The sequence below is a fragment of the Bubalus bubalis genome, chromosome 22 (assembly GCF_019923935.1).
Source record: "Bubalus bubalis isolate 160015118507 breed Murrah chromosome 22, NDDB_SH_1, whole genome shotgun sequence".
NCBI lineage: Eukaryota > Metazoa > Chordata > Mammalia > Artiodactyla > Bovidae > Bubalus > Bubalus bubalis.
The window spans coordinates 5,456,070-5,470,961 of record NC_059178.1 but is presented as its reverse complement, the minus strand read 5'-3'; the positions used below and the strand labels follow the sequence as shown (position 1 = coordinate 5,470,961).

At 45.3% G+C, this 14,892-nt stretch overlaps 1 protein-coding gene across 2 annotated transcripts in view; it reads right to left on the bottom strand.

Moving 5' to 3' along the window:
- Window positions 1–540: 540 nt before the first annotated feature.
- Window positions 541–14,892, bottom strand: part of FECH (ferrochelatase) — a 35,960-nt gene continuing 21,608 nt past the window's right edge. For both annotated transcript variants that reach the window (XM_006055289.4, XM_044934579.2), the window contains 6 exons: window positions 12,913–13,019; window positions 9,238–9,336; window positions 5,187–5,294; window positions 4,581–4,745; window positions 2,488–2,547; window positions 541–2,008 (listed from right to left, as the gene is read on the bottom strand). In XM_006055289.4, the coding sequence (XP_006055351.2) occupies window positions 1,874–2,008; window positions 2,488–2,547; window positions 4,581–4,745; window positions 5,187–5,294; window positions 9,238–9,336; window positions 12,913–13,019 (674 nt within the window). In that variant the 3' untranslated portion in view covers window positions 541–1,873. The remainder of the gene's footprint in view (window positions 2,009–2,487; window positions 2,548–4,580; window positions 4,746–5,186; window positions 5,295–9,237; window positions 9,337–12,912; window positions 13,020–14,892) is intronic.

The following is a 14,892-nucleotide window of genomic DNA, read 5'->3' as shown; positions in this document are numbered from 1 at the left end:
AAGGGTTGCAGGCAGGACCAGCCTTCCAGCGCCAACCCACAGAGCTCACTTCACTGCGGGACAGCCCTTCAAAGTCCACCTTGAACCCAGTTCCCCCAAAGTGGGCAGAAACAGAAGGGGACAACTCTAAACAACTGTCTAAGCCATGTACCCTCTTCTGGAAATAAATCTACTAATAGGAAAGCCAATTTGGGAAAAAAAAATGTAGATGCTACTCAAATTTCAGAGCTGTTATCAGTGGGGGGACATTATTAACGAAAGTGAATGGCATGTTTCTTGCATTACAAAGTAAATTCCTCTTAATAATTTTGATTAGTAACAAATTTCTATTGCTTTTAAAACAATATATTTTTATTTATTTGGTGTGCTGGGGTCTTAGTGTGGCACACGGGATTTTTAGTTGTGGCACGTGGGGTCTGGTTCCTGATCAGGGATCAAACCCCAACCCCCTGCGTTGGGAGCACGGAGTCTTAGCCACTGGACTCCCAAAAGTCCCTCAATTACTTTTGATTTAACAGAGACAATGAGTCATACTGGTTAAAATCTGAATAATATCGTATTTATTAATATAGTAAACCCTGAATATAGAAGATCTATGGCTCCATGAATACTTTCACTGGCTTAAAAAAAAAATCAAATAAATTCTTTTTTGAAGAACAAAGTTGTACAATGGCATCTTAAATATCTACTGAAAATGACTTAACATGAAATATAATATAATTAATAGTTGTCACATTAGAGTGGTTCTTTTCCTTTTCTCCAAATTTCCTATAGCATGGTTACATAATTTTTATAATAAAAATTGTAAATTAAGAAAGAATTTGAGGTTACAAAACATAGTTGGCTTTTCAAAAATCTTCAAACAAATAAGGCAGGAAAGGGATCATTCAACCACGATGAAGAAGATGCTGGGTGGAGAGGTCCGGGAGGAGCTGTGGGTGGGCAGCCCTTCGTTTCCAGCTGCACTGCCCCTGGAGACAGCAATCAGGAGCCCCCTCTCCTGCGCCACCAGGATTCCCACCAAGGTGGGGAGGACAAATGCGCAACTGCCACATGCTTATGAGCCCTGTGTGCCTGGGGAAGCTCAAGGCACTTTTGGAACCTACGCTTGATTAGGTTTGATGGTGAGGAATGTGAGGATCACACACGAAGACCAAAATGACCGATTAACAGTAGCCTCCCAGGAGCAGTCACTGTGGGAACCACACCGTCAGACCGGCATTCTGTAACCCACGGGCCGAGGGAAAGAGCAGGCGCCTTTCTTTTCTAAAATTGTATCTCCTTTACTCAACTACGTTCACTTCAAAAACAAGTGCGAGACTTTATAAACAGACCTCACGCACACTGCCTGGAGAAGGAAATGGCAGCCCACGCCAGCATCTTTGCCTGGAGAATCCCATGGATGGAGAAGCCTGGGGGCTACAGTCCGTGGGTCGCAAAGAGTCGGACGACTGAGTGACTAAACCACCACCCCCACCATGCACACTAACAGCCCACAAAACAAGCTCTTCACACCCCTGCAGCGTTGTTTTTTTGGGGGGTGGGGGTGTTGCTACAAAACCAAAATCGGTACTGAGAATGTGTATGCATTTCAGAAGATAAATTTTTAAAACTCATTTTTTAAAATGGTCTAGTGGACATTCCAAACTAGTAACCCAGGGAGGAGGGACCATAAATGCTTACTGTGTTGGTCTATAAAAATAGAAAGCCCTCAAGGACTTCAGAGTCCCTTCCTGGAGAAAGCACACAGTTTGTGGCCAGAGGCTACGCCGGCACGGATGTAACCTCCTCCCTAACGGCCGGATGCGCCCTCCTCCTCCTCGGAGGTGTCGGAGGCCGGGCACGCGCACCTCCCAGCCGCGTGCCGTCGGGGTCACAGCTGCTGGCTGGTGAAGAAGGATTTGGTCTCCCTGCAGGTGGGGTTCACGCAGAGCGGACAGCTCAGGGTCAGCTGCGTGGAGCAGCGCTCCTTGGACTGGAGGTGTGAGTGGACCAGGTCAGCCAGGGCCTGCAGGACAGACGGGAAGGACAGACAGTCAGAAGTGCAAACACCGCTGCTCCCCACGCCGCCTCCGCGACCCCATCTGCCCAGAGGAGCGCTAGGGCGTGAGGCTTCTCTTCACCTGAATTATTGATTTGCACCCTTTGAACCCAATTCTATAACGTCTTCCTTTCCTAAGAATTCTCAGCTTAGAGAAAAGGCGAAAATTCAGGTTTTTAGAAAACGAAATCCCCACACCCCACCTGCCGAACCTTGTCTCTGGAAGGCAGATTTTAAATTAGACGTCGTGATGGGTGGGTAGAAATAAGAAAACAGGGACTCTCTGAAGGAGGAGAGAGCCGGAGTATAAGGGATTCGATTTTATTTTTCTAATTAATTGGAACTCAAAATGTTCTAATATGTGAGAAAACCAATATTCTGTAAGAGTTTCTCAGAGGACCGCTCTCCGACATGTTCTACTAAAATGGTTGTAACATTAGAGATACCTTCGAGAACAGTGGGTTTCCATTAAGAGACTCCGCTCTTCTGATGTTTTCAAGTCCACACTGAATCAAATGAGAAAAGGGAGGAAAAACATGTACACATTTTATTTTCCTTTTTTTTTTTTAAAGAAACTGCTACAAAAAAATAAATACATATACAGATACACACACAACTCAAGGTCTTGGTACCCAAGTATTCACAGACTACCCAGAAATGAAAAACAGTCCTGATACCAGGCAAAGACATTGATTTTTGCCTATTATCAAATTGCTCATCAATTTCTATTCCCATCCCCCAGCCCATGACCTTCCAATGGGTGCTTTGTTTCCAAACCATTTTTGAGGTTCTATCGGATAGAATACTCAAATAATTTAAATCTGCTTACCATTCTTTTTTAGTCCACCTTTCTAATGCCTACTTATAGACTCTACCTAAGCAGAATGTTGCTTTAGAGACTTAAATTTTTATGCATGCTTTGATTCCAAGTGCCAAAAGAGGTAAATTAATTTAATGTGTATTGAAACTAGATTGGATCTAATATGCAGAGTTGGGATTTTAAATATATTCTTACCTAGAAAAATCTAAGTTAAAAAACTAAGGATTATATTTCACAACCATCCTTACTCCCCTTAATTCCAACTAATTATCCCACAAATAATTGAGAAATATCTAACTATTATTTACTCAGGTAGCTAGGATCTTCTCTTTCCCTTTCTGAAATGCTGATGGCTTTTCGGTTGCTGTATCTTTTAAGTTAGAAGACTGGAAACAGGAAAATGGTGAGATTCAGCAAACACACAGTTCTCAACAGATCGAACATATTCTAAAACTTCATATAGAGGTAAGCTGGTTATCCTGCTGTTGGTCACTGTTCTCAAACACTGTTTTTGTTTTGGCCACACCACACAGCAAGCAGGTTCTTAGTTCCCTGACCAGGGATGGAACCCTCACCCCATGCAGTGGAAGCATGCAATTTTAATTACTGGACCACAAGGGAAGTCCCTAGAAAGCATCACTAAATGAAGTCCATAGACAACCCTACAATCTCATTTTAGTCAATTACAACTTTCACATAAATTTCTTATCAAAACTGCTGACAAGCACCTTAGGCACCCTCTACCTTCACGACCAGCAGGCACACACGAAAAACGGGGCAGGGGCGGGGGCGGCAGGAGTTGCTGCTGAAGCTCCCCCCAACCCACTCTCCACCCTGCCCGGCACCTGCCACCTGGTCCCAGACAGGGAGACGTATTCTTCGAGGCCAGGCCCCTACCCAGCACATGTGGGATGACCAGGGCCGGGAGCTGGAATGCAGGATGAGCAGGGACATCTCTTTGGGTCCTCAGGGTTCCACGGTTCCCACAGAAACAACGCTAGCAAAGGGGGCGCAGGTTCAGGCCGGCCCTCAGAAGCCCTGATATGGGTCAACAGTGGTTTTCCTCCACGTGGATGACAATCACATCCATCTTCCATTACAAGACACTCAGGATGGTTGGTATTTGTTATTTCAATAATCAGATTGATCACAGCAAAGTAGCAAACAGCTAATTAAGTGAGCGCATAAAAGAGGTCAGGGAAATTACAACACATAACTGCTCCAGAGTTCATCCCATGGTCTTTCTTAAATGAGGAGGATTCTAGTGCCTCGAAACCCACCAGAAGCAGCATCACAGCCTGAGCAAAGGGCACTATTAGGTGAAGAAAGGAATTATATAGAGAACAATAAAATTCTTTTCTTCCAAACTGGTGAGAAGTACACTTACTTTTTTTCTCAAGGAAATGTGGTTTTCACTACTTTCAATGGGTACAGTAACTCAAACTAAACACAATGATGTTGCCTGCAGTGATGCCCAGTCACCCGTTTTGCAAAGGCACGAAAGTGCTTTCCCCCTGCAAACGTGGAGATGAAGTCGATTTGCTCAGATCAGAACTCGGATGAAGAATTATCCGGAACAATGAGGCCACAGTACATGCAGACACATACCAAGCAATATTTCTGAATGATACAATTAGATCACTGCAGAGAGAGTTACCTTTTAAAACAAATCACATTTCAAAAAAATCAAATCAAAATGGGATAAATAACCACACTTACCTCACTGGCTAGAACTTGAGAGTACTCGATGTCCAGCTCATAGAGCGTTTCGATGTGATCGCTGGTAAACGCTATTGGAACTAAAAGAATGTTCTTCCTTCCCCTCTTACAAAGCCCTTTGATGGCCTCGTCTGTCTGAGGACCCAGCCAGGGCATCGGGCCAACCTATGAGAAAGCAGGAGGAGTGCACACAGGGACCGTGTCTCACCACAGCCCACTGCCCCGGACACACTCACATGCACACACATGCACACACACACACACAGCCTCCCTGTGAGGGCCATGCTTTACACCTCGCTAATGGGTTTTGGTATTTCTTTATTAGGCTTGAATCCGTCTAGAAGCTGGCAAAATATAAAGAAGAATTTCTGTGATTTCAACTGAAAATAATCTATTGTTTGAATGGAATCAATGGAATTCTGCTCATCACTTGTTTTCCTCTCCATCATATTTGCTTGCAGAATTCCTCCTGCTCATATGAGCAGTCAGGTTATTGCAGAACATTCTGTCTGTGTGAAAAGGCCAAATCTGATCATTTTATAACTAAGTCCTAAAATAGACATCCTCCAAAGAGCTGACCACTGCAAACGTGTGGAAGTCACCTACCTTGGACTGCCAAACCAGTCGGTAGGGGTTGGAGTAACCCAACTTGTCCATGACTCTCTGGACAGTGGCGCCTACCTCTTGAGGATAGGGGTCCCCTCTGTTGACCACCTGCAGCAGAGACACAAGAGTTCAGTCGCCAACACCGTGCAGGGTTCTGAGAGCCTGGGGCTGGGCGGGGAGGTGGCCTGAGCCCTGGGCTGGAGGCTGCCCCTCGTCCTCTGCTCTAATGCCCACGCCAGCTGAGCTCAGGGCCCAACTCACTTGGATGGATTTCATCGGCCAAAGGCACACAGGGTACCAAATCAGCTCTCGGGTTCCTAGGAATGCATCAGATTCTACATCCACGCCACCCAGAGGAGACTGACAACACACACCACGGGAGGATGGGTTTCTCCAGCCCCCTGGCTGGAACAGGGACGACGACACAGACGCTGGCACGGGATCGGCCTTCACTTTTGGTACTTACCTGAAGGGCTGATTTTATTTTAATTTTTGACTGTGCTCTGCAGCTTGCAGGGTCTCAGTTCCCCGAACAGGGACTGAACCTGGGCCATGGCAGTGAAAACCCAGGATCTTAACCACTGGACTGCCCAGGGAACTCCCTGATTTTAGAAATGGAACTGAAAGAGTACTGTACGGACAGTGTATAGAACTACTGAGTTCATGGGGACCAGGTGAACAAAAGGGGTGAACACTAGCGGAGTAAGAGAAAGAAGCAGCACGTGGTTCGGATTCCAGGCTCCTTGAGGACACGGCCTGTGCCTTCGAGCTCCTTCCAGTTCCTTCTCCCCACTCCTCCCACGGCAGCGAACCACGGCCATGCTTTGAGCGCAGTCAGTGTCTGCAAGCGCTCCTCACCTTTGAAAGTGAACACCTTTGAAAGTGTGCAACAGACATTTTCTTTTTACTGCTTTAATATTTAGCTGTATCGTTTCTCTTTAGTTGCTAAGCCGTGTCCAGTTCTTTTGAGACTCCATGGAACATAGCCCACCAGGCTCCCCTGTCCATGGGATTCTCCAGGCAAGAATACTTGAGTGGATTGCCATTTCCTCCTCCAGGGGAATCTTCCAGACCCAGGGATCGAACCCACGTCTCCTGCATTAGCAGGTAGACTCTTTACCATTCAGCTACCTGGGAAGCCCATTTAGTTGTGTACCAACTTTCTAACCCCCCATCCTGCTTTATTTCTTCCCACAACACTTATTACCTTCTAGTGTTTCATACTACTTTCTTATCTGTTATGCTTATTATCTGTCTCCTCCCCCTCATTCCCTGAATGCGAAGATTTTTTTGTTCTGTTTTGTTCATTCCCCTGTTTTGTGGTAGGGGATAGAACAGTGCCTGGAATAGCGTAGGTGTTCAATAAACACTGTTGAGATGAAATGATGAGCTATTCTATGACAATCTCCAAGTAGCTCACTTAAGATATTTTTAATCACAAAGAGACAATAGTGACTTTATAATGGGCAAATCCGGAAGACACCACCTTAGGCTGATGACCACGGATCACGTCAGGAGCAGTGAGATTAACTGGCAGCATGTACTCCCAGCATGATGCACTCAGAAGCACAGGCCACCGGCAGGGGGAGGAGGGGTTATTCTTCCTGATAATAAACAACCTCAGTCTATGCATGAGAAAACACCCAACACATCCAAATGGAGAAGCGTGCTGCGGAATCACTGTGTGTGTTTGTGTGTGCACTAGTTGCTCACTCATGTCCAACTCTTTTCGACCCCATGGACTGTAGCCCGCCAGGCTCCTCTGTCCATGGGATTCTCCAGGCAAGAATACCGGAGTGGGTTGCCATGTCCTTCTCCAGGGGGTCTTCCCAACTCAGGGATGGAACCCGGCTCTCCTACATTGCAGGCAGATGCTTCACCATCTGGGCCACCAGGGTTGCTACAAAATCATGCTTCAAAAATATCAAGTTCAGGAAAGACAAATGACAGGAGGAGGAACTGTCCCAGATTGGAGGAGCCTAAGGAGCCGGGACAAGTAACTGCCCTGGGAGATCCTGGGAGAGGAAAGCAACCCCTGAGGAGGAGCTGGTGAAAAGTGAGTGAAGTCCTCAGGTAACAGCTCTGCACCTCCACTCAGTCCTCAGTTTCCATTGCTAGACTTCCGGTTATGTGAGATGTCAACGTTAGGAGACGCTAAGGGAACTCTACTATTCTGTAACTTTTCTGTGAGTCCAAAATGACTTCAACATACATTTTATATATATATATATATATATATATATATATATATATAAGTTATTAAGGGGGAAAGGGGCTTCCCAGGTGGTGCTAGTGGTAAAGAACCCATCTGTCAGTGCAGGAGACATAAGAGACAGGGGTTCGATCCCTGGGTTGGGAAGATCCCCTGGAGAAGGAAATTGCAATCCACTCCAGTGCTCTTACCTGGAGAACCCCATGGACGGAGGAGCCTGGTGGGCTACAGTCCTTGGGGTCGCAGGGTTGAACACACCCGAAGCGCTTAGCACGTAAGGGGGAGAAAATTAGGAGCAAATGCAGGAGAACAGCAGAGCTTGCAAGAACAGTTCTCTTGCTCGACAATCCCTCTGCCTTCCCGACCCCATCCTGACCCTCCTGACTTCATGGTTTGTCTCAGTTCTACCCAAGACCCTGGGCAGAAAAAACAAAACAAAACAAAACCTGGAAGCCGCGTGTTCAGTCCCTGAGGGGGAGAAAGGGAAGTGAGGGGAGAGAAAAGTGGAGAGAAGACAGCACCTGGAACCGTTCACGCATGAACACGTGTTTCCCCCTCTCCCGCTCCCCTCTGGCCCTTTAACCGCTGCCTCATTACACAAGGGCTGAGGGCCGAGCAGGAGGACGGACGTGTGAAGAAGCTGTGCGCGGTACCAGAAAGGAGGGCAGGCAGGCTTCCCCAAGAGCAGCTCGCTTCTCTCTAGAGCTGCCTTCTGCCGGATCGTGCCCCCAGGGCGAGAGGGAGACACAGGCTGCGAAGGGCTTTCCCCTGGCGACCGCCAGGTGGCGCCACAGGCCAGCCAGAAGGGGGGCCCCAGAGAGGACCCTGGGTTAACTCGTTAACTCTGCAGCTAAAACCTTAATGACGCCTACGGCAGTAATTCTCCACCTCTCCAGCTTTGAGAGCGATGTTTTCAGGACACAGTGCTAGCTGCGAGCTGATGAAATGGGCTGCTCACCCCAAGCATTTCTGCACATCATACATATACCAGCTCCATCATTCTTGTCTCCAAAAATGCGATAGTCATGCCTGCTGCTGCTGCTGCTAAGTCACTTCAGTCGTGTCCGACACTGTGCGACCCCATAGACAGCAGCCACCAGGATGGCACAGAAGTGCTATTTTAACAAACACCCGGTGTAATATGAGAAACCAAGGAGCAACCAGATCATAACTGGATACACTTTACATTCACTGGCCAAAATGTGCTCCTGAGCCTTGGCCAACGAAAAACTAATCACTTCCTGGAATTCAAACAACTTGTCAAGTCTTGAGGACAAAAAGAATGGGGTTGAGAGCGCTCAGTCTGAATATGGAAGCCCTACCATCCAAGTTCCTTGAACAGGGCAGGCGAAAACGGCCTTCTTTAACTGTCCCATTTAATAAAATTCTCACATAGGAATGGATCTTCAACTTATTATTTTAAAGGAACTTAGGAACATAATATCTACTCACAATATCATTGTCTGAATTAACTGTTATTAGGTTTCAAGAGCTTCCCTGGTGGCTCAGCTGGTAAAGAATCCACCTGCGATGTGGGAGACCTGGGTTTGATCCCTGGGTTGGGAAGATCCCCTGGAAAAGGGAAAGGTTACCCACTCCAGTCTTCTGGGCTGGAGAATTCCATGGACTACATGTCCATGAGGTTGCAAAGAGTTAGACATGACTGAGCGACTTTCATTTTCAGCTCTCAAGAAATGAGTGTACCTAAATTAGCACCAAGCTCAGTTTGAGATTTTAGAGTCCCTCCTTGCACTGGGCTTAGGCTGAATGGAAACTGGACCCACGTTATACCTTTTGACCCCTCTACCACTGGGTCATCAACGAAGTGTTCTTACTTACAGACATTGGCAGTGAGTGAGCAGAAAAAAGAATGACCACCTCGCGTCTCTTCTCAGGAGGAAAGTGATCCAGCTCTTTCAGAATATGGTCAGCAAAGCACTGCGGGAACACCAAGAAAGGGGGGATACGGAGGGGGCGGGAAGAAGACATGGAAGGAGAAGAAAATAGTCTGTGTGAGTGACACCACAAATCTCAGCGAAGCCCTCAAACACAGGAACTGTCTCTGTTAAGAAAAAAAACCCCTGCAAACTGTACAGTCTCTCTAGCTTTGGTTCATCATCAGAATGGCTCATATCGGCTCCAGGGGCCTGGGGAATTTGATGGGAAACTTCTAAAGCTTGCTAATGGCTCACTGCAAATGAACGCTCTGGACCCGCTTCCCCGTGGGAGGCACAGGGCACACTTCCAGATGGAAAGGAAACGCAGATGGGAAGGAGGAGTTGTTTTAAGACCGCTCACTTGCTCCGTTAGCAGGAAAACCGCTTACAGGGTCTTTCTGAATCTCCCTTAGTTTGGCTTTCAGGCATATCACATTAAAATACATTAGACAGAAGTAACCGAGGGATAAGAAAATATGGTTCCTTTTTTACGACCTTGGCCTCCCTAAGTCAGTCTTCATAATGACCTTCCTAACAGCAGACGGGAAGGTTGCACCACTCTCGTTCAATTCACAGAGGAGAGACGTGGCTGACTGGGGGGCCCGTCGGGTCCCATCTGCGGAACCTGGGCCAGAAGGCAGCTCCCGCTCCTCCACATCTCTGTCCACCAGACCAGCCAAGCCCCTTCCGTGGCCGGCACATCCAGAGTCACATCAGTAGGTGCTGAAATACCAGATCTGAGGAGGCTTCCTTTCATCTCACTCTTTAATCATGCTGTCATTCAACTTACAAAGCAAAGGGCTACAAAGGACATGAATGGGTCAACTGACAACATTGGAGTATGAACGGAGGTTGGATAGATTTCAGTGTCAATACGAAGTTTGCTGAAGTTGAATATTGTATCATTGCTATGGAAAAGAATATACTGTTTAGGTGTAAAGAGTGGTTTTATACGTCTGTGTGTGTGTATGTATATACATCTTATCCTCAAAAGGTTCAGGAAAAAATTATGTATACATAGACACACATATGCACACACATAAAGGGTATGCAAATGATAAAAGTGGGATAAATATTAACACAGGAATCTAAATAAAGAGATGAGGGTTCCTTATATACTATTCTGGGAACTTTTATGTATGCTTGAAATTTTTTCCAAATAAAAATGTTTTTAAACATAATATTAAAAAAAAATTATAAAGGACAGTTTACCAAAACCATGTAAATTTGCACTTGTTGGCATTTTTGATACATCAGTGGTTAATACAACAGGATGAGCAATTACTCCATAACAAATATTGGAATATTATTAGTTTTCTCAGAATCCTCAGGTTTTGATAAATTAATGCTCAAAGGCACAAAATGGTGCCTAGAGAGTTCGCTCCCTTTTCAAAATTTATAATTTACCTACAGAGTCAATGTGATAGGATTAAACACCAACATAAACAATATTTTCTGGTGGTCTTTGCAGTGTTAGTAAACTAAGGATGCTCAGAAAAGATTATATTTGTACAAGCCCAGATAAGGAGGCCCAGAGCAAAGTTCAAAGAGAGCCTGCAACATACAGTTACTCTAAATATTCCAGCAGTTAGAAAACAGAAGCAAAAGGACTATTTTCAGTAATTACTACTTATCATAAGTAGAAATGTAGATTAAACACAAGATTTTTAGTTCCAGCTTTTGTTTAGTTTGGGTTTTTTTTTTTTTTCCATTTCCACTAGATATCAAATCTCCTTCTTGTGTAATCCACATAATACTAACAAACCCCAAATTTTTGTTTCCTCAAGATTTTAGTAGGATTTCTCTTTTTATCATCTTGCATGCAAGTAGAGACACAATTTGTTACGGCTTATAGCAGACTCTAAGCCGTCGTCAGCACTGAGGAGCCGTGGGCAAGCAGAAGTGCCCTGAAATCATCTAAAACCCATCTGCGGTATTTTCCAGGCGCAGCCCCTCTGCAGAATGAAAGCGGCAGGCAGCTCTCAGAGGCTTCAATCACACCATCAAGGAGGGCGGATAAATGCCTCTAAAATTCCCTTTCATTTTATGAAGGAAGACTTCCTCAGTTAAGAGACCTTTCCATCTTTCTGCTTCCCCCCTTTTCAAAGGACTGAATTTTAATGCAAATCTAATTACTGCCTCGATCAGGGCAGGCAGATGCTGCACAGATCCCCGCTTCTCTGCTGCCACATGGCAGTGCTAACCCGAGACACCCCTCGTTTCCAACCCCGGGCCTCCGAGCGGAACGGGCAGGCCAGGCTGGGGCTGCAGGCAGTCTGGACGGGAACCGCCTCCCTGGAAAGAGCGAACTCGGTGGGGACACCACACCTGGACCAAAACGACACCCACCCCTGAGAGAAGGCGCCTTCTTCCCACTTCTCGCTTAAAACTGAATTTCAAAAAAAAAAAAACAAACAAACTGAATTTCAGCCTCTGCGTTAACCCTTGACAGCACCTACGTGCCTAAGGAAGACACGGACTGCTCAGGGCGAGCCGGCCAGCGTTCCGCGAGGTCTAGCACCATCTAGTGGTGACAGATTTAAGTGCCGCCAGGCTTCAAAAAAAGCGTTTAAGCAGGCAGGCATTTTGCCCGAGAAGGTCCGAGGAGTGAAACATAAACTAGATGAGCTCCCCGTCACCTAGTATTTCTTCTACCTAAACTAACTCAAAGGTAGAAAACTTCCACCAGCGGAACCAAGCAGTGTGTGTATGATGAAGGACAATGCCCAGTAGCAGTCCCAGTGAAAAGGGTGAAAAGGCATATAACAACACCATTTCAGAGCTTTGGAATTGTACTTTTAACTGATTCTCTTAAAAGCAAGCTAAAAATATTACATATATAAACTGCGTAGGGGAAATATGAAACTTCTTCTAATATAGACACTTTCTCAGTTGAAGTGTTAAATTTATTCTATGTCTCAGAGCACGTAGATATATTCCCTTTAAAACCTTTAGGTCTTGATATTTTAATGGATTTAGAAAATAGAGAATCTATTAGTCGGTTATTCAATCTATGAATGGAGATTAGATAAACACCCTGCTTAATTCTTTTCCCTTGCATATTCTTTAACGTTCTTTTGGTCACTGTGAAATACAAAATTCAAAACATAATTCTGCTATAGTTTGTAACTAATACTATTAATCTGAAGAAAGGGAAGAGTTAAAACTTTAACCTTTACATTTCTTTTCTCTTGGCATAATAAATCAAGACTCAAATACCTTTTAATTCCCCAGAACACAATTTAAGGACGAGAACAGTAGGCTCGGAAGGACACCCACAGACCAGGCTGGGACGAGAGCGTGGCCCATGGCGGAAGCTGGGTGATGGCAGCCAGCGGTGGGGAAGGACACCCACAGACCAGGCTGGGATGAGAGCGTGGCCCATGGCGGAAGCTGGGCGATGGCAGCCAGCGGTAGGGAAGGACACCCACAGACCAGGCTGGGATGAGAGCGTGGCCCACAGCGGAAGCTGGGCGATGGCAGCCAGCGGTGGGGAAGGACACCCACAGACCAGGCTGGGACGAGAGCCTGGCCCACAGCGGAAGCTGGGCGATGGCAGCCGGTGGTGGTCACTCACCTGGATGAGGAGGGGGTGCGTTGGCCACCTGTCGATCGTGCTCCACTTCATCGTGGGCTTCCTGCCCACTTCATTGTAGTATCTGTAAATGGCATTTAAGCTGCTGCCTGGAATACACAGGGGCCACTTAGTGCATGCGTGTGGGTGATGGTGAAAATAAAAAAACAGACTAGTAAAGGCAGTAATTATAAGTTCAAAGCAGGTAATTTCTGCACTGAGTCAGTCTAATTACAATCATTTCAATACTCTAAAATGCATATAGATCTAACTACCCTGCAAATGCAGATCACTAAAAAGCAATCAATTTCAACGACCTTTCTAAGATTAGTGAGGCCACTTCTCTAGAGAAGCACAGTGGCGGTGGATTTATGAAATATAAGTGGTCGTTATTTGCAAGGACCAAGTCTTTCAACAGAAAGCATGTTACATTTTTTCCCCCGTTACGAAGGGAATCAACCCCATTTACAGGGTGGGAAAGAAAGGAAAAAGAAACACGGTATGACCCCAGCACGCTACCACAGTCGTTGTTTCATTCTAACTGGTGCTTTCCAGTGATTTTTCCTTAGAGCTGTGATGTTTCACAAATTAATTTCAGTATATGGGCACTTTTGTATCCTGACTATTTAGGGCATTTTTACTTAGCATCATGAGATGAATATTTTCCACATTATAATAAAAGCTTTATAATCATCCTTTTTAATGGCCCATTGACAAGAATAACAGCTTATTAAGGCTTCTAAGCTCATTCTTTATTTTTATCTGCTTTATTAAATTATCCTCACTCCCTAGAATAAGTTAAATGGGTACCAAATCCTTGTAGGTAATCTATCAAAACTCGTATTTCTAAGCAAGAGATGGTTAACATGAAAATTCAAAGACTAAAGAAAGGAAAGCAGATGGTGCCAACCCAGGGCAATTTTTTTCCTGGCCTAGAGGATTTGGCACTGGAGCCAACCCTTAATCCTATGAAACCAACCCTAACGTGGGGCCTCCTCGTCAATCTTCACGTGGGGCAAATGCTCCAAAACACGGCCATGCTTCCTGACACCACTCGTTTCTCTACTAGAACTATTCATCAGTCAGGTCTCCAGATAAAAAACCCTTGCCAGGACAAAGCCATACTGACATCGCATGTACTCTCAGGCTAAGACTCAATTAAAAAAAATAAATAAATACATCAAGTTCTGTTTTTCTGAGCAGAATACAATGAATCAGATAAATCCAAATGGAGTCCATCCCAGGTTCAAAACCCGTCTCTCCAGAAATCATGAAGCAGTCACCGCCATCTGCACATCGCAAGCCACATTTCACAGGGGAATATTCATTGTCAGATGCGTTGGGTTGGCCAGAAAGTTCGTTTGGATTTTTCTGTAACATCGTGCCTGAAGGAACTTTGTGGTCAAGCCAATACAAAAGGACTTCCGGAAACCACAGGAGGTCTTCTGGATCGCTCAGAAACACTCGATGAACTGCCTAAAGTAGTAATTAAGGGGAGAGCATAAATTAAAAAAAAAAAAATTGCCTGATTTAAAAAAGTGATTGATACATCGAATATACTGGCACTGCTACAACATGTGTCTAAATAAAGCAACAGACAAATGGCACTCTAGTGGCCTCCAAGAATGAACATGGCTTCACATCTCTGCAGTGAAGCTGCGCCTTCCCTTATGTCCTGGGGGAAACCTGCACAGACCTTGACGTTTTAAACACACAGGCAGAGCCAGCTGTGAGATGCAACGGTAGTCAATCCTTTGTCACATAAATAACCATCTTGCTTAATTTTGAGAGCAGACGTTTACATGGTGAGGTATATTTTTTAAAGCCAGGTAAAACGTATAGCTTAGAAAGGTCATAAAATTTTTCTCCAATAACATGGTAGACATGTTACCAGACATTTTAAAGACACATATCCAAAAGAAATCACAATTCAAACTCTTGAGGGTGTCTGAGAACTTGGGCACTTTCACAGGGGCTCTGAAT